This window comes from Musca domestica, unplaced genomic scaffold, assembly GCF_030504385.1.
Source record: "Musca domestica strain aabys unplaced genomic scaffold, Musca_domestica.polishedcontigs.V.1.1 12, whole genome shotgun sequence".
In the NCBI taxonomy this organism is placed as follows: Eukaryota; Metazoa; Arthropoda; class Insecta; order Diptera; family Muscidae; genus Musca; species Musca domestica.
The window spans coordinates 4999692-5024895 of NW_026712155.1; the positions used below are offsets into that span (position 1 = coordinate 4999692).

The 25204-nt window shown below is 40.5% G+C and overlaps 1 protein-coding gene across 2 annotated transcripts in view; it reads left to right on the forward strand.

Moving 5' to 3' along the window:
- Nucleotides 1–24976, forward strand: part of LOC101889374 (dynein beta chain, ciliary) — a 38399-nt gene extending 13423 nt beyond the window's left edge. Inside the window, exons 10-28 of one of the 2 annotated variants that reach the window (XM_005188168.4) lie at nucleotides 123–152; nucleotides 574–2562; nucleotides 3541–4253; nucleotides 4313–4665; nucleotides 4730–5553; nucleotides 5772–6290; nucleotides 6368–7717; nucleotides 10198–10367; nucleotides 10421–10724; nucleotides 10789–10982; nucleotides 11057–11426; nucleotides 11491–11631; nucleotides 13744–13914; nucleotides 14531–14847; nucleotides 14910–15324; nucleotides 15385–16386; nucleotides 16447–16595; nucleotides 21346–21478; nucleotides 24643–24976. In XM_005188168.4, the coding sequence (XP_005188225.1) occupies nucleotides 123–152; nucleotides 574–2562; nucleotides 3541–4253; nucleotides 4313–4665; nucleotides 4730–5553; nucleotides 5772–6290; nucleotides 6368–7717; nucleotides 10198–10367; nucleotides 10421–10724; nucleotides 10789–10982; nucleotides 11057–11426; nucleotides 11491–11631; nucleotides 13744–13914; nucleotides 14531–14847; nucleotides 14910–15324; nucleotides 15385–16386; nucleotides 16447–16595; nucleotides 21346–21478; nucleotides 24643–24804 (9306 nt within the window). In that variant the 3' untranslated portion in view covers nucleotides 24805–24976. The remainder of the gene's footprint in view (nucleotides 1–122; nucleotides 153–573; nucleotides 2563–3540; nucleotides 4254–4312; nucleotides 4666–4729; nucleotides 5554–5771; nucleotides 6291–6367; nucleotides 7718–10197; nucleotides 10368–10420; nucleotides 10725–10788; nucleotides 10983–11056; nucleotides 11427–11490; nucleotides 11632–13743; nucleotides 13915–14530; nucleotides 14848–14909; nucleotides 15325–15384; nucleotides 16387–16446; nucleotides 16596–21345; nucleotides 21479–24642) is intronic. The other variant, XM_059118119.1, reaches the window with a different exon arrangement.
- The last annotated feature ends 228 nt before the right edge of the window (nucleotides 24977–25204 follow it).

Genomic DNA, 25204 nt, shown 5'->3' on the forward strand with positions numbered 1-25204 from the left:
TTTTTCATCTCCTCTCCAATATAAATAACTCATATGCCTACATATTTAGATATAAGTTCGTCTCTTGTAAATATCCTTATCTGTACAGTTTCTCTCTTTCTTGTAAATATTGAAAATTACAGAGTCTAGCAGCGCTCCCCAAGGAGATAACCGTAAGTTTTTTCAACATTTCACAAAATACAATGTTTTTTATCTTCTCTCTCGTTGAATGTGAAGTCCGCTCATTTATTATATATATTTCATTTAAATTATAAAACTTTGCATGTGTGTGTGTTAATTTTGTAAATTTGGTTTTCCAACGGCATTGCACTTGTTACCTAGAGACTTGTATAGCACCAACCAGCAGCAGCAAGAAACGCTCTCTGCATGATCCATTATTTTAGAATTTGCATGACATTTTTTTCTCAATCTCTCTCTCGTTGTCTCACTCTCAATGTGTGTGTACGAGTATTTGTGTGTGTTTGTGTAAATGTTGATCACTCGAAATAGATGGAGTGATCGATTTCGTTTTGATGCAACAGCACATTCACTCTCTGTCACCTCTCTCTTCTCTGAATTCCCCTCCTCGTCCAGGTCAAATTCATAATGGACCATGACACAACACTAGCCGAACTGCTTGGCCTGAATCTGCACGAGTGCGAAGAAGAAGTCAAGAACATCGTAGACAAGGCCGTCAAGGAAATGTCTATGGAGAAGATCCTGCGAGATCTCAATACCACGTGGTCTGCGATGGAATTCGATCACGAACTCCACCCACGCACCGGATGTAACCTCCTCAGAGCCTCGGAAGAACTCATAGAGACTCTCGAAGATAATCAGGTTTGTCTCCAGAATCTCATAACATCCAAGTACATCGCTCATTTCCTCGAAGAGGTCTCAGCGTGGCAGAATAAGCTGATGATCGCTGATCAGGTAATAACGGTTTGGTTCGAGGTGCAACGCACTTGGACACATCTCGAGAGTATCTTCATGAGTTCGGAAGATATCCGCAAACAGCTGCCAGTCGACTCGGATCGCTTCGACCGCATCGATGCCGAATTTCGCGTCCTGATGGATGAAATGGCGAACTCCTCGAACGTCGTCACATCCACCAACCGACCCGGGTTGATTGAACGCTTGGAGAGCCTGCAGAAGGAGCTTACACTGTGTGAGAAGGCGCTGGCAGAGTACTTGGAAACAAAGCGTTTGGCTTTTCCTCGTTTCTACTTTGTGTCGTCGGCCGATCTGCTGGACATCCTGAGCAATGGAATTCAACCGGACATGGTGACCAAGCACCTGACGAAGCTCTTCGACTCGATTGCCCGTCTGAAGTTTAATCGCGACGAGAAGAATGAGGTGGAGACCGCCTCGGGCATGTACGCCAAGGATGGCGAGTACGTTGAGTTCCACGAAGTGACCAGCATGCGAGGACCCGTAGAAGTATGGCTTAATCGCATACAGGCAGCCATGAGAGTGTCATTGCGTCACTACATTGGCGACGCCGTGGTTGCCTATGAGGAAAAGCAACGTGAACAATGGTTGTTCGACTATCCTGCCCAAGTGTCGCTCTGTGGCTCACAGATCTGGTGGTCCACAGAGGTGAACATCGCATTCAGCCGCCTGGAAGAGGGTTACGATAATGCCATCAAGGACTACTACAAGAAACAGATCTCCCAGCTGAGTTTGCTCATCACACTGCTCCTGGGCGAGCTCACGAAGGGAGATCGCCAGAAGATCATGACCATCTGCACGATAGACGTTCACTCCCGCGACGTCATAGCGAAGATAATTCAGGCCAAGTTGGATTCGGGTTCGGCTTTCATGTGGCAATCGCAACTGCGGCATCGTTACGACGATGTGGAGAAGGATTGTTTTGCCAACATCTGCGATGCTGAGTTCCGCTACAACCACGAGTATCTAGGTAATACGCCGCGTTTGGTCATTACGCCGTTGACAGATCGTTGTTACATTACGTTGACCCAGAGCCTGCATCTGGTGATGGGCGGTGGTCCGGCGGGACCGGCAGGTACGGGTAAGACGGAAACCACCAAGGATTTGGGTAGGGCCATTGGCATAATGGTCTATGTTTTCAATTGTTCGGAACAAATGGACTACCAGTCGTGTGGCAATATCTACAAGGGTTTGGCCCAAACAGGGGCCTGGGGTTGTTTTGATGAGTTCAATAGGATAACGGTGGAGGTGTTGTCGGTGGTTGCTGTCCAGGTGAAGTCGGTACAGGACGCGATACGAGACAAGAAGGATAAGTTCAATTTTATGGGTGAAATCATAACCTGTGTACCGTCGGTGGGTATTTTCATAACCATGAATCCTGGCTATGCAGGACGTACGGAGCTGCCGGAGAATTTAAAGGCCCTCTTTCGTCCCTGTGCAATGGTGGTACCGGATTTTGAATTGATTTGTGAGATTATGTTGGTTGCTGAGGGCTTTCAAGATGCGCGTGTTTTGGCGAGGAAGTTCATTACCCTCTACACGTTGTGCAAGGAGCTTCTGTCGAAACAGGATCATTACGATTGGGGTTTGAGGGCAATTAAATCTGTATTGGTTGTTGCCGGTTCCCTGAAGGTAAGTTGGGGAGATGATTACTTGAATGGTTTGTGATAAAAAAAAGTTTGCTGTGAAATGAGAAAAATAAAGTGAGGAAAAGAAAATAGTTCATTGAAAATGAATAGTGCTACTAAGAGAGTTCTGCAAATGCTCGGGTTTCTGCATTTTATGAATATTGTTCATAAAATTCTCTCTTATGAGTTTTATGACAAGGTAATTTCATCTTTGACAAAAAAAGATAAACAGGAGAGAAAAAAATCAGGCCAAATGAGAAACACTGCTCTCAGAGAGTTTTGCTAATGTTCGATTTCTATGAATTTATGAATTTAGTTCATAAAATTCTCTCTGAAGAGCATTTGGTTTTATGACTGAAGATTTCATCTTCATCTTGATCATAAAAGTGAGACAGACAGAAAACAATAGTCGACTCCAGGAAAAATGGGGGAAATAATTGTCAGAGGCGAGAGAAATTGAGAGAAATTTTTGGCAAAATATGAACAACTAAGAAAATAATTTTGAAATGTATGAATAGTTGACATATTTTTGAGAAAATCTTTGACAATTTTCCTGAAAACTATTTGCACTCATTGAAATATTAGAGAATATATTTTAGAACCTACCTTCACTTTCTTTCGAAGGTCTGGTATTAAAGAAATAATTCTAAGCTTCTGGGGATCACTTTCTTTCGAAGGTCTGGTATTAAAGAAATAATTTTAAGCTTCTGGGGAGCTGGATTCGGAACCCTATGTGCTGTCAAATTAATTTTTTTATAAAAGAGGATACATTATAAGACCCCGACGACTATTTTCTAGAGTTCAAGGCTTAAAACTCTAACTTATTTTATCACATCCCAGCAAACTTTTTGGGGAAAATGATAAAAGAATAACTTTATAACGAATGCTCTCTTTCGCCTACTCTCAAATCTCTCTCCCACCCTATGCACTCCCCTCTCACTTTCTTTTTGTCCAAATTATTCCCCGTTATTCGCCCTATCAGCGTGGTGATCCCGGCCGTCCCGAAGAGGAGGTGCTCATGCGAGCTCTACGTGATTTTAACATACCCAAAATTGTCACCGACGATATGCCAGTGTTTATGGGTCTAATTAGTGATCTCTTCCCAGCGCTGGATGTGCCACGAAAACGTGATCAAGATTTTGAACGAACAGTAAAACAGGCCGCCTCCGATTTATTGCTACAAACGGAAGATACCTTCATTCTAAAGGTTGTACAACTGGAAGAGCTACTGGAAGTCCGACATTCCGTTTTTATTGTTGGTAATGCTGGCACGGGTAAGACTCAAGTTTGGAAGACCCTATTGCGCACCTACCAGAATATCAAACGGAAACCCATCTTCAATGACCTGAATCCCAAGGCGGTGACCAACGACGAATTGTTTGGCATTATCAATCCGGCAACGAGGGAATGGAAGGATGGTCTGTTCTCGGTGATCATGAGAGATCAAGCAAACATAACGGGCGATCAACCCAGGTGGATTGTGCTCGATGGTGACATTGATCCCATGTGGATCGAGAGTTTGAATACCGTTATGGATGACAACAAAGTCTTGACTTTGGCGAGCAATGAGCGCATTGCGTTGACGCCTTCGATGCGTTTGCTCTTTGAGATTTCGAATCTGAGAACGGCCACTCCTGCAACGGTGTCCAGGGCAGGGATATTGTATATTAACCCGCAGGATTTGGGATGGAATCCGTAAGAACAATATTTTGAAATATTTGCATTTATTTCTAATGTTTTCTCTTCTGTTGCAGCTATGTCACCAGCTGGGTGGAGACCCGCAAAATACCCTCGGAGAAATCCAATCTGGTAATGCTGTTCGATAAATACATTCCTGCATCGCTGGAAACGATTCGAGTGCGCTTCAAGAAAATCACACCCATTGCCGAAATGGCCCACATCCAGATGCTGTGCCATCTGCTGGAATGCTTTTTGACCCCGGCTAACACACCAGCCGACTGTCCCAAAGAGTGGCACGAACTGTATTTTGTTTTTGCCTGCATTTGGGCATTCGGTTCGGCTATGTTCCAGGATCAAACCATTGACTATCGTGTGGAGTTTAGTAAATGGTGGGTAAATGAGTTCAAGACGGTCAAATTTCCACAGGGTAAGTTAAATGGTTCCAAACTTAAATTTAAAATAATTCCCCCTCCCTCTCTTTTTCATCTCAGGAGGCACTGTCTTTGACTATTATTTGGACAATGAAACCAAACAGTTTCTGCCATGGACCGAGAAAATACCCAAATTTGAATTGGATGGTGATTTACCTTTGCAGGCAGTGCTGGTCCACACCTCCGAGTCCATACGCATCAGATTTTTCCTGGATCTGTTAATGGAAAAGAAACACCCCGTGATGTTGGTGGGCACGGCGGGATGTGGCAAAACTGTGCTAATCAACGAGAAATTGATATCCCTATCCGAAAACTATGCTGTGGCCACCATACCCTTCAATTTCTACACCACCTCAGAGATGTTACAGAAAATCCTTGAAAAACCTTTGGAAAAGAAGGCAGGACGCAATTATGGTCCGCCGGGCAATAAGACCCTGATCTACTTCATTGATGACATGAATATGCCCGAGGTGGATTGCTATGGCACGGTGCAACCACACACCCTGATGCGCCAACATCTGGACTATGGTCATTGGTATGATCGCAACAAGTTGACCCTGAAGGATATCCACAATTGCCAGTATGTGGCCGCCATGAATCCCACAGCAGGTAGTTTTACCATAAATCCCCGCCTACAGAGACACTTTTGTGTCCTGGCTGTTAGTTTTCCCGGCACCGAGTCCATTACCATGATGTACTCTTCGATTTTGTCACAACATTTTGCTAATGCGGAGCAAAAATTCAACCCGGTGGTTATGAAAATGACACCCAACATTGTGGCGGCAACTTTGGCCCTGCACAACAAGGCATCGCAGGTTTTCCTGCCGACGGCAATTAAATCACATTACATCTTCAATTTGCGGGATATCAGTAATGTTTTTCAGGTGAGTTTTAGTAATGTTTGAAGATTTTAAACAGAGATCAGAATTAATCGCTCAAATTAGAGTAGGGAGTAAAATTCGCTCGAATTGGAGTAGAGAGTAAAATTCACTCGAATTGGAGTGAAATTATTTCTGCGAATGACTCATTTCTCCCGAAAATCCAAAGAAATTTCTCATCCTTTAGAAATAACAAAAATCACCCCCTCTCTTTTCCTTTACAGGGCCTCCTCTTCAGCTCAGCTGATTGCCTGCCAATGCCAACGGATTTGATACGCCTGTGGCAGCATGAAACCCAACGGGTCTATGCCGACAAGCTGACCGATGAAAAGGACATCGATAGCTTTACGAAGATGCAACACGACATTGTGAAGAAATCCTTTGAAGAAATTGACGAATCGGTGATCTTCGACAAGCCGAACATCTATTGTCATTTCGCTGGAGGAATTGGTGAACCTAAGTATATGCCAATAGCGGCATGGACTGAGCTTCACAAACTCCTCCAGGAGGCAATGTCTTCATATAATGATTTGGTTGCGGCCATGAATCTGGTGTTGTTCGAGGATGCCATGATGCATGTGTGCCGGATCAATCGAATACTGGAGTCGCCGAGGGGTAGTGCCCTGCTGGTGGGTGTGGGAGGTAGCGGCAAACAGTCATTGTCAAGGTTGGCGGCATTTATATCCAGTTTGGAGGTGGTGCAGATTCAATTGAAAAAGGGCTACGGGGTAGGGGATTTGAAGGTGAGTGGAGGGGGGATTTTGACTTAAAATCTTAGAGGGACGAAATTTTTATGTTCTCTTTCTCTCTCTGTCCTTAGAACGAATTCTCCGGCCTGTATTTGAAATCTGGCTTGAAAAATGTCGGCATTATGTTCCTCATGACCGATGCCCAAATACCCAGCGAGGATTTTCTGGTCCTCATCAATGACATGCTGTCGACAGGTGAAATACCCGACCTCTTTCCCGACGATGAAATCGAAAACATTATTGCAGGGGTGCGCAATGAGGTCAAAGGTGCCGGTTTGGTTGATACTCGGGAGAATTGTTGGAAATTCTTTATAGATCGGGTACGCAAACAATTGAAAATTGTTCTGTGTTTCTCTCCGGTCGGCTCGACGTTGCGTGTGCGCTCCCGGAAATTCCCCTCCATCATCAATGCCACCTCCATCAATTGGTTCCACGAATGGCCCCAGGAGGCGCTGATTTCTGTGGCCATGAACTTTTTGTCCCAGAACGAAGTGTTGCCCGATCATCATCGTGATTCGGTGGCAAAATTCATGGCATATGTCCACACCTCCGTCAATGCCACCTCTAAGGTGTATTTGCAAAATGAGCGGCGCTACAATTACACCACCCCGAAAAGTTATTTGGAACAAATAAGCCTCTATCTCAAGCTCTTGAATGGCAAGCATGAAGATTTGCAAAGCAAAATTGTGCGTTTGGAAAATGGCCTGGAAAAGCTGCGGTCCACAGCGGTGCAAGTGGCGGATCTGAAAGTAAAACTGGCAGTCCAGGAAGTCGAACTGAAAGAGAAAAATGAGGCAGCCGATGCTTTGATTGAAATTGTGGGCATTGAAACGGAAAAGGTACAAAGCGAAAAAGCCCTGGCCGATGAGGAGGAAATGAAGGTGGCCATAATTGCCGATGAGGTGTCGAAGAAGCAAAAGGATTGCGAAGAGGATTTATTGAAAGCCGAACCAGCCTTGGTGGCAGCCCAGGAGGCTTTGAATACCCTGAACAAAGCAAATTTGACAGAATTGAAATCATTTGGTTCCCCTCCCGGTGCGGTGACCAATGTCACAGCGGCTGTTATGGTCCTGTTGGCTCCTGGTGGCAAATTGCCCAAAGATCGTTCGTGGAAGGCAGCCAAAATTGCCATGGCCAAGGTGGACAGTTTCTTGGATTCTCTCATCACGTATGACAAGGAGAACATCCATCCGGAAATTATCAAGGCCATACAACCGTATTTGAAAGATCCAGAATTTGAACCGGAATTTGTCCGATCCAAATCGGGCGCCGCAGCTGGCCTCTGTGCCTGGGTCATAAATATTATTAAATTCTATGAAGTCTACTGCGATGTGGAGCCTAAAAGAAAGGCCCTGGCTGCAGCCAATGCGGAATTGGCGGCAGCTCAGGAGAAGCTGGCAGGGATCAAGAGGAAAGTGGCGGTATGTTGGCCAAATGTTTTTGTCCTCAGAAGCTGAGGCCTAGATTTTTTTCTATAGAAAAAAATAGTCCTCAGAAGCTGAGGCCTAGATTTTTTTCTAAAGAAAAAAATAGTCCTCAGAAGCTGAGGCCTAGATTTTTTTCTAAAGAAAAAAATAGTCCTCAGAAGCTGAGGCCTAGATTTTTTTCTAAGGAAAAAAATAGTCCTCAGAAGCTGAGGCCTAGATTTTTTTCTAAGGAAAAAAATAGTCCTCAGAAGCTGAGGCCTAGATTTTTTTCTAAAGACAAAAATAGTCCTCAGAAGCTGAGGCCTAGATTTTTTTCTATAGAAAAAAAAAATATTTTCTATAGAAAAAATAGCCCTCAGAAGCTGAGGCCCATATTTTTTCTATAGAAAAAATAGCCCTCAGAAGCTGAGGACTAGATTTTTTCTATGGAAAAAAATAGTCCTCAGAAGCTGAGGACCAGATTTTTTTCTGTAGAAAAAAATAGTCCTCAGAAGCTGAGGCCCATATTTTTTTCTATAGAAAAAAATAGCCCTCAGATGCTGAGTCCCTGATTTTTTTCTATAGACAAAAATAGCCCCCAAAAGCTGAGGCCCAGATTTTTTTCTATAGAAAAAAATAGCCCCCAGAAGCTGAGGCCCAGTTTTTTTCTATAGAAAAAAAAATAGCCCCCAGAAGCTGAGGCCCAGTTTTTTTTCTATAGAAAAAAAATAGTCCTCAGAAGCTGAGGCTCTGATTTTTTTCTATAGAAAAAATAGTCCTCAGCGGCTGAGGCCCAGATTTTTTTCTATAGAAAAAAATAGTCCTCAATAGCTGAGGCCCAGATTTTTTTCTATAGAAACAAATAGTCCTCAGTAGCTGAGGCCCAGATTTTTTTCTATAGAAAAAAATAGTCCTCAGTAGCTGAGGCCCAGATTTTTTTCTATAGAAAAAAATAGTCCTCAATAGCTGAGGCCCAGATTTTTTTCTATAGAAAAAAATAGTCCTCAGCGGCTGAGGCCCAGATTTTTTTCTATAGAAAAAAATAGTCCTCAGAGGCTGAGGCCCAGATTTTTTTCTATAGAAAAAAATAGTCCTCAGAGGCTGAGGCCCAGATTTTTTTCTATAGAAAAAAATAGTCCTCAGAGGCTGAGGCCCAGATTTTTTTCTATAGAAAAAAATAGTCCTCAGAGGCTGAGGCCCAGATTTTTTTCTATAGAAAAAAATAGTCCTCAGAGGCTGAGGCCCAGATTTTTTCTATAGAAAAAAATAGTCCTCAGAAGCTGAGGCCCAGATTTTTTTCTATAGAAAAAAATAGTCCTCAAAAGCTGAGGCCCAGATTTTTTTCTATAGAAAAATAGTCCTCAGAAGCTGAGGCACAGATTTTTTTCTATAGAAAAAAATAGTCCTCAGAAGCTGAGGCCCAGATTTTTTTTTCTATAGAAAAAAATAGTCCTCAAAAGCTGAGGCCCAGATTTTTTTCTATAGAAAAAAATAGTCCTCAGAAGCTGAGGCCCAGATTTTTTTCTATAGAAAAAAATAGTCCTCAGAAGCTGAGGCCCAGATTTTTTTCTATAGAAAAAAATAGTCCTCAGAAGCTGAGGCCCAGATTTTTTTCTATAGAAAAAAATAGTCCTCAGAAGCTGAGGCCCAGATTTTTTTCTATAGAAAAAAATAGTCCTCAGAAGCTGAGGCCCAGATTTTTTTCTATAGAAAAAAATAATCCTCAGAAGCTGAGGCCCAGATTTTTTTCTATAGAAAAAAATAATCCTCAGAAGCTGAGGCCCAGATTTTTTTCTATAGAAAAAAATAATCCTCAGAAGCTGAGGCCCAGATTTTTTTCTATAGAAAAAAATAATCCTCAGAAGCTGAGGCCCAGATTTTTTTCTATAGAAAAAAATAATCCTCAGAAGCTGAGGCCCAGATTTTTTTCTATAGAAAAAAATAATCCTCAGAAGCTGAGGCCCAGATTTTTTTCTATAGAAAAAAATAATCCTCAGAAGCTGAGGCCCAGATTTTTTTCTATAGAAAAAAAATAATCCTCAGAAGCTGAGGCCCAGATTTTTTCTATAGAAAAAAACAGTTCTCAGAAGCTGAGGCCCAGATTTTTTCTATAGAAAAATAGCTCTCAGAAGCTGTGGCCCAGATTTTTTTCTATAGAAAAAAATAATCCTCAGAAGCTGAGGCCCAGATTTTTTTCTATAGAAAAAAATAATCCTCAGAAGCTGAGGCCCAGATTTTTTTCTATAGAAAAAAAATAATCCTCAGAAGCTGAGGCCCTGATTTTTTTCTATAGAAAAAAAATAGTCCTCAGAAGCTGAGGCCCAGATTTTTTCTATAGAAAAAAACTGTTCTCAGAAGCTGAGGCCCAGATTTTTTCTATAGAAAAATAGTTCTCAGAAGCTGTGGCCCAGATTTTTTTCTATAGAAATAGTTCCCCCTAAAATATTGCCCTTAGATTTTTAAAAATTGAAAAATTGTTCTTCCGTTCATTTCAGAGTTTGGAAGAACAATTGGCCAAGCTAACAGCTGATTTCGAACAGGCAACAGCTGATAAGTTGCGTTGCCAAAAGGAGGCCGATGCTACACAGGCAACGATTGCCTTGGCCAATCGTCTTGTGGGTGGCTTGGCTAGTGAAAATGTGCGCTGGGCTGAGGCCGTAAACAAGTAGGTTCGATCTTTTGGTTACCAGAAATATAATCTCAAAAATCCTCTTTCAGTTTCGTCAAACAAGGTATCACCCTGCCTGGGGATATTCTGCTCATTACCGCCTTCATCTCCTATGTCGGCTGTTTCACCAAACAATTTCGCATTGATTTAATGCAGAAAATGTGGACTCCATTCCTGAAGAATTTAGATCCACCCATACCGACCACAGAGAGTTTAGATCCCTTGTCGCTGCTTACCGATGATACCACAGTGGCGGTTTGGACCAATGAAGGGTTGCCATCGGATCGCATGAGCATTGAAAATGCCACGATTTTGTCGAACTCCGAAAGGTGGCCGTTGATGATTGATCCTCAGGTGAGTTGTTATACAATTTTTGGAGAATATCAGAGATAGATTGGTTAAAAAATATTTATTTCAGCTTCAAGGTGTCAAATGGATCAAAGAAAAATATGGCGAGTCCCTGACGGTCATACGCATGGGCCAGCGCAGCTATTTGGAGACAATTGAAACGGCCATCACCAAGGGCCACACTGTGCTCATAGAAAACATAGATGAAAACCTGGATCCGGTATTGGATTCCCTGTTGGGCCGAAATCTCATTAAGAAGGGAAAGTAAGTATTAGAGGGGGAGAGGGAAAGAAGAAATTCATTGGAGAATTAAATCCATATTTTGTGTATCATTTCAGAGCCATCAAAGTGGGTGACAAGGAAATCGAATACAATTCCAATTTCCGCTTGATACTGCACACCAAACTAGCCAATCCTCACTACAAACCCGAAATGCAAGCACAAACCACTTTAATTAACTTCACTGTGACCCGTGATGGCTTGGAAGACCAACTACTGGCTGAGGTTGTTAAGGCTGAACGACCGGATTTAGAAGAGCTAAAGGCCGAGCTGACAAAACAACAAAATGATTTTAAAATAATGCTCAAGAAGCTCGAAGATGATTTGCTGTCCCGATTGTCTTCAGCAGGACAGAATATTTTAGGTGACACCGCCTTGGTGGAGAATTTGGAGACCACAAAGAGTACAGCTTCAGAAATTGAACAAAAGGTAAGTGTGAAATATATTTATAGGGCCATAGAAAGGTGATGACTCAATTTTGAATTTGTTCTAGGTGGCCGAGGCCAAGATAACCTCCAAAGAAATCGACAAGGCTCGAGAATATTATCGTCCGGCGGCAGCCAGGGCCAGTCTGCTTTATTTTATCCTCAATGAGCTGAACACCATTAATCCGATTTACCAATTCTCTTTGAAGGTAAAATAACTCTAGTTTTTTACTTAAAAAAAATTAAAATAAAATGGGCTACACAACAAGGTCTACTGGGGGTACATGACACCAAACAACACAAAAATTAATTGTATTTAAAACCCTGTAGATTATGAAAAATCTGTCCCTCAATTTTTTCCTAATTATTTTAAAATACCAACAAATCAAAATCATCGAAAATATCACCCCCATAATCTTTTGTCTTGCGGATCTGTGAAATTCAGAATCAAAATACCAGAGTTTGTGAAAGTTCTCCTTTAAAAATCTGGAACATCTGACAGAAAATCTATGCTTAAAGCCCCAAATCTACTATTGTGACGGTTTCAAAAATTTTCAATATGAATAATTCTCACTCACTTAGAGGGAAAATTTCTCCCTTTTGCACATTTTTGAAAGTTTCGGATGAAGATTCCCTGGAATCCTTGCGTTTTAGGTATATACAGGATGAGATGAAAAAATTGGAACCAACTTCAGACTGTTGACATTTCTAAGTCACTCGTCCGAGAGCTGTTAACATTATTCCAGTGACAGCTCATTATATTGTTTACAAGCGTACAAAAGCATTTTGGTGAGAATTTCCCCGGAAAAAAGTTATTCGTGATGGAATTCAAGCGTGATAGTGTGAATTCTTTATATTTGGCTGGAAAACCACAAGTGGCTATCGTTAGAGCACTCCAGCATTTAAATGTGAAAAAACCTTTTGTGTCTCGTACCGTCGCTCGTTACCGTGATACTGGTAGCGTAGCCCGACGTCAAGGAAGTGGACGGAAGAAAACAGCAACATCAGCGAAATGGTTCGAAAAGTAAAGAAGCGACTTGATCGGAAACCGAGTCGCAATGGCCGAAAAGTGGCTCGTGAGCTGAACATATTGCAATATTCCATTCGGCAAATATTGAAAAAATGAGCTCGGGGTAAAGCCATTGAAATTCTAAAAAGTGCAAGAACTTACACCGCAACAGAAAGAAAATAGACTCAAAAGAGCTAAAGAGTTGCTTTGCTTGGTTGGTGAACTGCCGAATTTGGTTTTCTCCGATGAGAAAACATTCGCTGTCCGACAGTTTGTAAACAAACAAAATTATCGTGTTTACTTGCCAAAAAGGTCAACTGAAAATGTACACCTTCGGTTGGCCACCAGAACTCAAGCGCCAGCAATGGAGATGGTGTGGGTAGCCATAACAGCCGATGGTCGCTCGCCGCTCGTATTAATCGACCGTGGCATCAGAATAAATGCCGAATATTATAGTGAAAATATTCTGGAGGGTGTATTTAAGCCTTGGGCACGCAAACATTTTGGCCGAAGACTTTGGACATTCCAACAGGATTCAGCACCATCGCACTCAGCACGCGCCACTCAAGAATAGTTACAAAATGAGGTTCCACGGATCATTTCCAGCGCACAATGGCCAAACTCCGGAATACCGATCCGTTGGACTACTGGGGCTGGAGTATTTTGGAAAGCAAGGTTGGCACTAAAAAATACCAAAGTGTCGATCAACTTAACCAAGCGCTTCGCCGGGCCAAAATACCGCGGAACAACTTTCGGGCAGCAGTTTTTTTTATCTCACCTTGTATTTCTCAAAACTTAATATAGATCTTTGAAAGTTTGTAGAGAACATCAGATTATTTAAACAATCTTTGGTTTAAAAAATGGGTCATGTCAGACCATTTTTTGGTATAGTCCCTATATGTAAGGATAAATCCCGATTTCAATTTTTTTTAGGTTTTGGTTATATGATCCACTAAATTTAGCGAATTTGAGTTCTTGTAATATGGAAAGGCTTCTGACCAAATATTATCAATATAGGCCCGCGTTTTGGTAGAAAAGAACAGAATATTAAAACTAAAAGCTTGTTAGCCGCTACATATTTTTGGGCTGGTAAGATAATGAAAAAATCGGAAATTAATTACGAAAAGTCGAATTTGCCATTAGAGACTACTTCGACTGTAAATCATTTCAACCTAAAAATCAATAAGTCGGATGTTGAATTTCGTATTCTTTTTGAATACCGAAATTTAAATAATCAATTACCCGAAAATCGACTTATGTCTCCCCATCCTAAACAATTTTTTTTAATTTAATTTTATTCCCCGTTTTCTAGGCCTTCAGTGTGGTCTTCCAAAAAGCCATAGCCAAGGCAGAGCCAGGCGATACCTTAAATGTGCGTGTTGCCAACCTTATCGACTGTATTACCTATTCGGTGTTCCAGTACACGAGTCGAGGGCTTTTTGAATGTGACAAATTGATATTTACCTCTCAAATGACATTCCAGGTAAGTTTTACAAAGCGAGTAACGAGAAACAGCTGATCTGAAATATAATGTACATTGCCAACTACATATCAACCCAACTTGACTCCTTGATTGGGTTGCCAACCTGGTTTTGTATGTAAAAAATCAAAGCTCCAAACAGAGTGGGAGTGAAAATGCTCCTAATAGAGTAAGATTTTAAGCTTAAATTGAAATCGAGTGGAAGGAAATAATCTCTCCCACGAGTAAACTCTATTTGTTTATCCGACTCGAATAAGAGCGACTTGGTTTCTGTAAACGTTCTTTTCCCCACCAACGCATGATAACATCAAAACCTGTTTCCTACTAAACACGATCACACACAACTTCAAACAATTTTTTCACTTGCTTTTACCCTTTGAGTAAACCTATACTCTATTTCCAGAACCTTGAGTTTCGGGCATGAGTAATTCGCGCGCGCTCTCACATAAAACAAGAGAGTGGAAAGTAAACTTCGTGCTAAACTCATACTCATCATTAAACTCATAAATAATTCAAGCACTCCAGCTTTAGAGCATTTTTCACTCACGAGTAAAAACGAGCTTTGATCAATTAAGGCATTTCTACACACCTATCATAATTTCGATTCATTTTCTTCCAGATTCTATTGATGAGCGAAGAAATCACTTCCGCGGAACTGGACTTCTTACTTCGCTTCCCGATCAAACCGCATGTGACAAGTCCCGTAGACTTTCTCTCGAATCAATCGTGGGGCGGAATATGCAGTCTATCGTCCAAGGATGAGTTTCGCAATTTGGATCGTGACATAGAGACGTCTTCGAAGCGTTGGAAGAAATTGGTCGAATCTGAGCTGCCGGAAAAAGAGAAATTCCCCCAAGAATGGAAAAATAAAACAGCTCTGCAAAGGCTGTGCATGATAAGGGCTCTTAGGCCGGATCGTATGACCTATGCATTGGCGTAAGTGTGATGAGGTTTCTTTTTCAATTTTCAAATTAAATTTATTTCCCCAATTTCCACAGAGATTTCATTGAGGAGAAATTGGGGTCAAAATATGTGGAAAATCGGGCCATGGAATTTGCCAAGTCCTATGAGGAGGCCTCGCCTTCTACACCCATATTCTTTATATTGTCTCCGGGTGTAAATCCCCTAAAAGATGTTGAGGCATTGGGCAAACAATTGGGTTTCACCATGGATTTGGGTAATTTCCACAATGTTTCGTTGGGTCAGGGCCAGGAGGCCATTGCTGAGGCTGCCATGGATATTGCCGCGAAAAATGGACATTGGGTGGTCTTGCAAAATATCCATTTGGTAAGGAAATGGTTGCCCACCTTGGAAAAGAAACTGGAATACTATGCCGAGGGATCCCATGAGGATTATCGCATGTTTTTGAGTGCCGAACCGGCCTCAACGCCCTCGGCCCATATTATACCCCAGGTGAGACAACTTCTCAAGTAAATATTTTATCTTCTTCAAATGTATTCCTCTCTTTTCCAGGGCATTCTCGAATCCTCCATCAAAATCACCAACGAACCTCCCACCGGTATGTTGGCCAATCTCCACAAAGCTTTGGACAATTTCACCCAAGAGACCCTGGAAATGTCTAGCAAGGAAGCGGAATTCAAGGCTATACTTTTCTCTCTGTGCTATTTTCATGCCGTGGTGGCGGAACGTCGCAAATTCGGGCCTCAGGGTTGGAATAAGGTCTACCCCTTCAATGTTGGAGACTTGAACATAAGTGTATCGGTGTTGTACAATTATCTGGAGGCCAATGCCAAGGTACCATGGGAGGATCTGCGTTATCTGTTTGGTGAGATTATGTATGGCGGCCACATCACCGATGACTGGGATCGCAAGCTGTGCATTATGTATCTGGAGGAGTACATGCAGCCAGATTTGGTGGATGGTGAATTGTTTTTGGCCCCGGGATTTCCGGCTCCACCCAACACCGATTATCAGGGCTATCACAATTACATTGAAGAGAATATGCCGGCAGAGTCCCCATATTTATATGGTCTGCATCCAAATGCAGAAATTGGTTTCTTGACCACGCGGGCGGAAAATGTCTTCCGCACGGTGTTTGAAATGCAGCCAAGAGATGCAGGGGCTGGAGGTGGGGCCACCGTGACCCGTGAAGATAAGGTGAAGCAAATTGTGGATGAAATCATTGAAAAGCTACCAGAGGAATTCAACATGGTTGAGATAATGAACAAGGTGGAGGAGAGGACACCCTATGTCATTGTGGCCTTCCAGGAGTGTGAACGCATGAACTATTTGACCAGTGAAATGAAACGGAGTCTCAGGGAACTTGATTTGGGTCTGAAAGGAGAATTGACCACCACCTCCGATATGGAGGTCTTGGAAAATGCCTTATTCCTGGATCAGGTGCCTCCCTCATGGGCCGCCCGGGCTTATCCTTCGTTGCTGGGGTTGAATAACTGGTTTATCGATTTGTGTTTGCGTCTGCGGGAACTGGAGACATGGTCCACAGATTTTGTGGTAAGCCATTGAAAAAACATTTGATTTTTTAAAATTAAATTAAATATCTTCTCCCCTTAGCTCCCCTCCGTGGTATGGCTGGCCGGCTTCTTCAATCCCCAGTCACTGCTGACGGCCATTATGCAAAGCACAGCCCGGAAGAATGAGCTGCCATTGGACAAGATGTGTCTCGTCTGCGATGTGACCAAGAAACAAAAAGAAGATTTCACGTGAGTATTGAAATTGAAATCAATAAAATGGTTATTGAACGAGCGAGCGAACGAACGGACGGAACGAGCGGTGGGTCGGTAGGTCGGTCGCCATCGCTTGATCGAACGCCTGGCATGGCAATTGATCAGCTCGACAATGAAAGTGGCGACCAAATCGTACACTTTCCCATTAATAAATGAATAAAAAATGTAATTTGTCTGTCAGATTGAATGCATGTGGGTATGTGTGTGTGTGTGTGTGTGAGTGTAAATTCTGTTCATTATTCAATTGACACTTTTACTTGGCCTTTTCCAAGAAAATTATATTTTCCCCCCTTATTTTTCGATGGCCCTTCTTCCCACATTATTTTGATCAGTGATCAGTTGTCAATCTGAGGTCGTTCAAATCATGACCGATAATTAATGGGTATTGAGAGAAAATTTTATTTTACTATTGGTGTTGTTGTTCTTGTTGTAAGTGTCGGAAACTATGGTTTTAGGAAGATCAGTAGACCCCTTATTGAAGTTCAGATCACTTTTTTGGAGATCTCATAAAATATAAGGAAATACTCTCAGAGAAAATCTTGAGATATTCTCAGAGAAGATGATGAGAACTTCTCAGGTCGACAATGATTTCTTCTCTGGACGAAGGAATTCAATAAAAGACCCTCAGCACCTCACTAGAAGCCATATAAGCCTTCACAGGAAGATATTGAGGCCTTCAGCAGAAAACCCTGATTTCTTCACCTGAAGACCCTTTACTTAAAGACCCTCAGGTCTTCACTATAGATCTTGAGGTCTTCAAGAGAAGACCTTGATGTCTTCGAAGACCTTGCGGTCTTCACTAGAAGACCTTGATGTCTTCGAATACCTTGAGGACCTTCATTAGAAGACCTTGATGTCTTCGAAGACCTTGAGGTCTTCTTCACTAGAAGACCTTGAGGTCTTCTTCACTAGAAGACCTTGAGGTTTTCACTAGAAGACCTTGAGATGTTCTCTAGAAGACCTTAAGGTCTTCACTTGAAGTCCTTAAGGTGTTCTCTAGAAGACCTTGAGGTGTTCTCTAGAAGACCTTGAGGTGTTCTCTAGAAGACCTTGAGGTGTTCTCTAGAAGACCTTGAGGTGTTCTCTAGAAGACCTTGAGGTCTTCTTCACTAGAAGACCTTGAGGTGTTCTCTAGAAGACCTTGAGGTGTTCTCTAGAAGATCTTGAGGTGTTCTCTAGAAGACCTTGAGGTGTTCTCCTGAAGACCCTGAAGACTCCAGAAGACCTTGAGGTCCTTACTAGAAGAGCTTGAGGTCTTCCCTAGAAGAGCTCGAGGTCTTCCCTAGAAGAGCTTGAAGAAGACCTTGAGGTCTTTACTAGAAGACCTTGAGATGTTCACTAGAAGACCTTGGGGGCTTCACTAGAAGACCTTGAGGTGTTCTCTTGAAGACCTTGAGGTTTTCAATGGAAGACTTTGAGGTCTTCATTAGAAGACCTTGAGGTCTTCACTAGAAAACTTTGAGACCTTGACTGGAAGACCTTGAGATCTTCATTAGAAAACCTTGAGGTGTTCTCTAGAAGACCTTGAGGGCTTCACTAGAAAACCTTGAGATGTTCTCTAGAAGACCTTGAGGTCTTCACTAGAAGACCTTGAGGTCTTCACTAGAAGACCTTGAGGTCTTCACTAGAAGACCTTGAGGTCTTCACTAGAAGACCTTGAGGTCTTCACTAGAAGACCTTGAGGTGTTCTCTAGAAGACCTTGAGGTGTTCTCTAGAAGATCTTGAGGTGTTCTCTAGAAGACCTTGAGGTCTTCACTAGAAGACCTTGAGGTGTTCTCCTGAAGACCTTGAAGACTCCAGAAGACCTTGAGGTCCTTACCAGAAGTGCTTGAGGTCTTCCTAGAAGAGCTTGAGGTCTTCACTAGCAGACCTTGAGGTCTTCACTAGAAGACCTTGAGGTCTTTATTAGAAGACCTTGAGATGTTCTCTAGAAGACCTTGGGGGCTTCACTAGAAGACCTTGAGGTGTTCTCTTGAAGACCTTGAGGTTTTCAATGGAAGACTTTGAGGTCTTCATTAGAAGACCTTGAGGTCTTCACTAGGAAACTTTGAGACCTTGAGATCTTCACTAGAAAACCTTGAGGTCTTCACTAGAAGACCTTGAGGTCTTCACTAGCAGACCTTGAGGTCTTCACTAGAAGATCTTGAGGTCTTTACTAGAAGACCTTGAGATGTTCTCTAGAAGACCTTGGGGGCTTCACTAGAAGACCTTGAGGTGTTCTCTTGAAGACCTTGAGGTTTTCAATGGAAGACTTTGAGGTCTTCATTAGAAGACCTTGAGGTCTTCACTAGAAAACTTTGAGACCTTGACTGGAAGACCTTGAGGTGTTCTCTAGAAGACCTTAAGGGTCTTCACTAGAAAACCTTGAGGGCTTCACTAGAAAACCTTGAGATGTTCTCTAGAAGACCTTGAGGTCTTCACTAGAAAACCTTGAGGTCTTCACTAGAGGTCTTGAGGTCTTTTCTAAAATGCCTTGATTTACTCACTGGATGATATATTTATGCTTTTATGGAAGAAATAGTGATCCCCTCATAGAATAGTTCTTGTTACCCCTTGATTCTCTCACAGAAGCTTTGTTGATGTTTTCGTCGAGGAGCTACACAATTTTTTTTTTTTTTTTTTAATATTTAATGACCTTCTGATCCATATTCTATTCCATAGAATACTTCATGGTCTTTCGTCGTAGGTCAGCTCACGGAATATCTTTAAATCTTGTTCTGTCCTACATTTTTTCGGCCACATGAGTTCAGTGAGTAATTGAAGGCACATAATACAAGTGGATTAGCATTATTGGGGGCATTTTGTATTTATTTCATTTAATTTCTATTTTTTGTGATTTTTTTCTTTTTTGGTATTCGTAGATTCGAAACATTAGAATAAGTAAACAAAAATAAAATTGATTTATGGAAATTCGTACGAATTAAAAGAAAACAGACAAATAAACCGCAGCGCCATATAACAAAGGTTGTTGTTTGCCATGGAACAATTATAAATCAATAAACGACGACGACGACAACGGCGATCCTAGGTGTTGTTGTTGTTGGTTCTTCATTAATGAGAAATAATCGAAAATTTGCAATGAAATTGAAATATTCAAATTCGAACACGACTGATTACCACAATAATACAACAGCGACGACAAGTGACGATGGCGAGCCATTCGATTGGCGACATTTGGACGTTATCTGTGGCGGGAGCGTCATCAATTTAGAACATTGGCTCCATTCAATTAATACTTTGTGTCTTCCAAAAGAGAAAACAAAAACTGGAAAAAGAAAAATGTGAAATTGAAAACTAAACGCTGCAGCCACCCATTCAATAGTCGCAGCAATAATTCGTGGTGGCGTCTATCAACGCTCGGAGATTTTGCTGGCCATTGTGCGCTGGAAACGAAGCGAGGAACCTTATTTTGTAACCATTCTTGGGTTGCGCGTGCTGAGTGTTGTTGGCATGTCCAAGGTCTGCGCCCAAAACGTTTGCATGTCCAAGGCTTTAATGCACCCTCCACCCTATTTTCGCGATAATATTCGGCATTTATTCTGCTGCCACGGTCGATTTATGCGAGCGGGGAGCGACCATCGGCTGTTATGGCGGACCACTCCATCACCATCACAGTGGTCGGCGCTTGAGTTCTGGTGGTCAACCGAAGGTGCACATTTTCTGCTGACCTCTTTGGCAAGTAAACACGATCATTTTGTTTGTTTACAAACTGCTGGACAACAAATGTTTTCTCATCGGAGAAAACCAAATTCGGCAGTTGACCACTTTCGGCCAAGCGAAGCAACTCTTTTTAGATCTTTTGAGTCTATTTTCTTTCTGTTGCGGTGTAAGTTCTTGCACTTTTTGGAATTTCAATGGCTTTACCCCAAGCTCATTTTTCAATTTTTGCCGAATGGAATATTGCGATATTTTCAGCTCACGAGCCATTTTTCGGCCACTACGACGCGGGTTTCGATCAATTCGCTTCTTTACTTTTCGAACCATTTCTGCTGATGTTGCAGTTTTTTTCGTCCATTTCTTTGACGTCGGGCTACGCTTCCAGTAGCACGGTAACGAGCGATGGTACGAGACACAAAAGACTTATTCACATTTAAATGCTGGAGTGCTCTAACGATAGCCACTTGTGGTTTTCCAGCCAAATATCAAGAAATCACACTATCACGCTGGAATTCCATCACGAGTAACTTTTTTTCTGTGAAATTCTCACCAAAATGCTTTTGTACGCTTGTAGACAATATAATGAGCTGTCACTGAAATAATTTTAACAGCTGCCGGACGAATGGCTTAGAAATGACAGCAGTCTGAATTTGGTTGCAGTTTTTTCATCTTACCCTGTAGATCTTCCCAAACAAGATTATGACTTTGAAATTCTGTCGGGCGGTTACCAATTAGTTTCGAAAACCTAATGCCGATTCCGAACCACTGTGTCACAATCTCAGTTTGTCGTCCGGTGGCAGCATCTCCCCCAATATTAGATAATTGAGTTGTGGCCATAGCTAATTAATCGATTACATCCAGCGACGCTCAGTTTATTTTCTTAAATGTTTTATTTTTAGAAATAATTATTTAATTTGTAATGAGGGGGCGAGAGCACATTCAGCCCACAATTTTAAATGACCCTCCACTCGTCTTGTGTAATTACTGTTTACTTTAATTGAGCAAAAAAAACGTTAATTGTTTTAATTAATTTTGTCTAACAATTTTGTTCCGCTTTTTTCTTTACAGATCAGCGCCACGAGAAGGCGCCTACATTCATGGAATATTTATGGAAGGCGCCAGATGGGACATCCAGCAGGGTATAATTATGGAGTCGCGACTCAAAGAGCTGTATCCGCCGATGCCGGTGATAAATATACGGGTAATTTGAAATAATTAAAATTAAAATACATTGTTGTATTTCTGAGAAAGTTCTAACTGAACGATTACAGTAGAACCTCTCTTAGCTCTAATGGAAGGATAATAGCTGATTTTTATATTTTTTTTATGAAAGTTGTCAAACATTAGGGGGAAAGATATAAAAATAAATCTTTCAAAGGATCTTGCAAAATTTTGAAGAAGAGTTGTGAATTTTTATAAATTTTTTGGAAAGATATTTAAATTTTTTTTTTTTTGGCGAATAACCTATAACTTTTGTAATCGTAGATTTTTTTAATTTTTTGTTTTGAAGTACCATGGGGGTTTTTTGGCTCTCAAAACCTATTGCAGTGAATTTTTAAGAATACTTGTAAGGACTATCCAGAGCTACTATCGTGCACTTTAAAGGACATTTTAAGGCCTATCAGGAATTTTTAAGGATACATTTTTGAAGCACTAACATTAATTTGTAAAGGAAAAATTTAAAGGACTACTGCTGATTTTTAAGGATATTTGTTGAAGAAATACCGAGATATTTTCAAGGAACATTGTAGATTTTTTAGTGCCTTACAGACCATAGTAGATTTTCAAACATATTTTTGAAATGATTATCGTTAAATGTGTGAGGATATTTTTTGACTTTTAAGAATGTCAGGATCCACAGAAGTGGGTTATTTTTTAAGGATATCTTTCTAAATGCTGTTTTTCAAGGAAAATTTTTGAAGGACTATTGTGGATATTTAATTATATTTTAGATTTAGCTTCAATGTCTGAGATTCTTTAAGAATATTTTTGAATTTTAAGGGTAGTGCATCAAGGTTTTATCCAGACCCATAATTTTGGATTTTTAAGTTCCTTGTTTCGTGAACTATTTTGTAAATCTAATAATAGCTTTCGAAGGTCTTTCGTGGATTTTTAAGATAATTTTCAGGGTCATCCAGAGCTATAATAGTATAGGATTTTTAAGGATAGCTTCTGGATTTAAAAAAAATTAAAAGGACTATCCACGATGTTTAAGAAATTTTTGTATTAAACGACTATCATCGATTTTTATGCATATTTTTGTATGTCTATGTAGGGCTATAATTTTGAATATTTAAGATTGTTGCTTCGAGGACTAGCTGATAGGGTTCAGAATATTTTTTGGATTCTAGTGGATTTGTTAAGATATTTTTTTGGGGGTAATCCAGAGCTATAATAGTGGATCAGGGATATTTGACAATTTTTAAAGACTATCCGGACTTTTAAGAGTATTTTCGTAATGACTATTCAGATTTACAAGCGTGAATTTTTAAGTATACGTTTGTACCAGAAACCTAATCGTAGCTTCTTAAGGGCATTATTAAAGCATTGTTCTAAAATGTTATTGAAATATTTTAAGGACGTTTCTGAATACTTTCGAAGAAGTATTTGTCTATTATACTTGAAGAGTATGTTCAAGGATTATTCCTTGATTTTTAAGTATTTCTATGAAACACTATTGAGTGTTTTATACATATGGCTACAGAGGGTATATATAATTTGAAAAAGTGCTTCGTCGAAACAACGGTTTTAGATCCTAGGTCTATTTGGACCAAACTTGTTCCAGTACATTTGGAGTCGACTCTGTCCGTCCGTCTGTCTAGATGGTATTTGAAGTTCGTAATGGATACTACAGCCTATGATAGAAATTTGTCTGTCCAGGTCCACGTCTTCGTATAGCCCCTATGTAATGGCACCTCCCGATATTCGGTATTTTGGTGATTTTAGCGACATTACTCACCGATTTTTTTTTAATTTCGCATTTGAATATTGTAGTGGCTTATGACAAAAGCTGCCAATGCAGGTCCACGTCGCCGTATAGACCCTAATATAACAGCTACATTCGGCATTTTTAAGTTTTAACAGATTTTTTGACGGATTTTATTGTTTTGGAGAATTGCCAAATTCGTTCCAAATGGCGGAGGCTACTCAATGTTCGACCGGCCGAACTTACAGCTTTTTTACTTGTTTACCCATTCAGCTATCATCTCCAAATGTAATATATCTCAATATTTTTATCAATCCTAGATTTAATGGGTCATGGGTCGATTTGACCCATATCGATACACTCCTTCTGCTGTCGACAAACTGATACTTTTTAACTTGTTCGATTATTTTTTGAAGAGCTATTATGGATTTTTAAGGATATTTTTGAAGGACTTTTAAGTACATACATATATGTAAGGATATAAGGATCTGAATCGGGATTTTTTATAGTTACTATCGTAGGACTTTTCAAGGACTATCCTATGCTATAACCGTGAATTTTTTTCCTTTATATGTATGTGTAAATTTCAACAATATTTTTGAAATATTTTGAACAAGGATATGGCTTCAAAGATATTCAAAGATATACTCTTTTTTTATAATAATTTTGAAAAATCGTGGATTTTTATATATAGCTTGTCCATATACTCCATATTCCAGATCTATCTACATTTACTACTTTTAGACTCGTCCATAAACATTCTGTCAGATCGCCTATAAGCTTCCTTATCAGCTCGTCTATAGACTCCCTTTTCATCTCGGTTTCGGGCCCTCCTTTGGCTCGTCTATGGACTTTATTTCAACTCGCCTATAGACTCACCTCATTAATATAACCTCTCTTTATATCTATCTATAATAACATCCAAATTCTGTAAAGCCCCGTCCTACTGCCGGTTATAATAATTGCAAAATCTAAATACCGTTGTCAACCGATTTTTCCTAATTCTATAGCCTGGACATTTTATAAGGAATTTGCTCCATTTTTGGTAAAAATTTTTGTTCTGTAATTATTCTTCTATTCGTTTTTTTGTATTGTTTTTATTTGTTATACAATCCGAAACATATTGCAAAAATACTCGCCAATATTTCCATTTGAATTGTAAAACTTCAAATTCTTGAAATCCTGAATAAAATTTAAAAGTCTGTTATTCAAGCAACAAAACTATTCGAAATTAAATCGAATAAACCGAAATGATCGATACGTATCGATTTACTAAACCAAATTTAAATTTCAAAAATACATTAATTTATGCTGGCTGGCGTCGCACTGACTTCACGTGTCAGTCGATCGGTCGCTTTGCTTAAATAATTCATCAAATGTTTGTTATTGTTGTTGTCCTTACTCTGATTTTTCTCTTTGTTTTTTTTTTTCATTTCTAGGCCATCACCCAAGACAAGCAAGATTTACGCAACATGTATGAGTGTCCTGTCTACAAGACCCGCACCCGAGGTCCCACCTATGTGTGGACATTTAATTTGAAAACCAAAGATAAACCGGGCAAATGGACCCTGGCCGGTGTGGCATTGCTGTTACAAACTTAGAATGCAAAAATAAACTTCCACTGCACGAGTTACTACCCACTCCTGTTCTTCTTCGTCGAGTACACATAAATTAGTTACTTACATACAAACATATTTATTAGCACTCTGTTAAATTTAAATGTTTTTTGCAATTCCTAATAAAAAATTGTTGCCTTAGGCGAAAATACCACTACAGCAGAATTTGAAAAAAAAAACTATCTAAGAATTTTCTCTTTTAATTTTGGGAAAGGTGAGTTTAATTTTCTAGGAAATAATTAACATTTTTGTTTCCTCCCCCTGGATGATGAAGGTGGGAAAAAACTAATTGAAATTTTTATGGAGAAAATTGGCAATAACTCTGGCATTTAGTTTATATGCTGATATGAACTGAATGCCTGTCCGCACGTGTTGGGAATGTGAA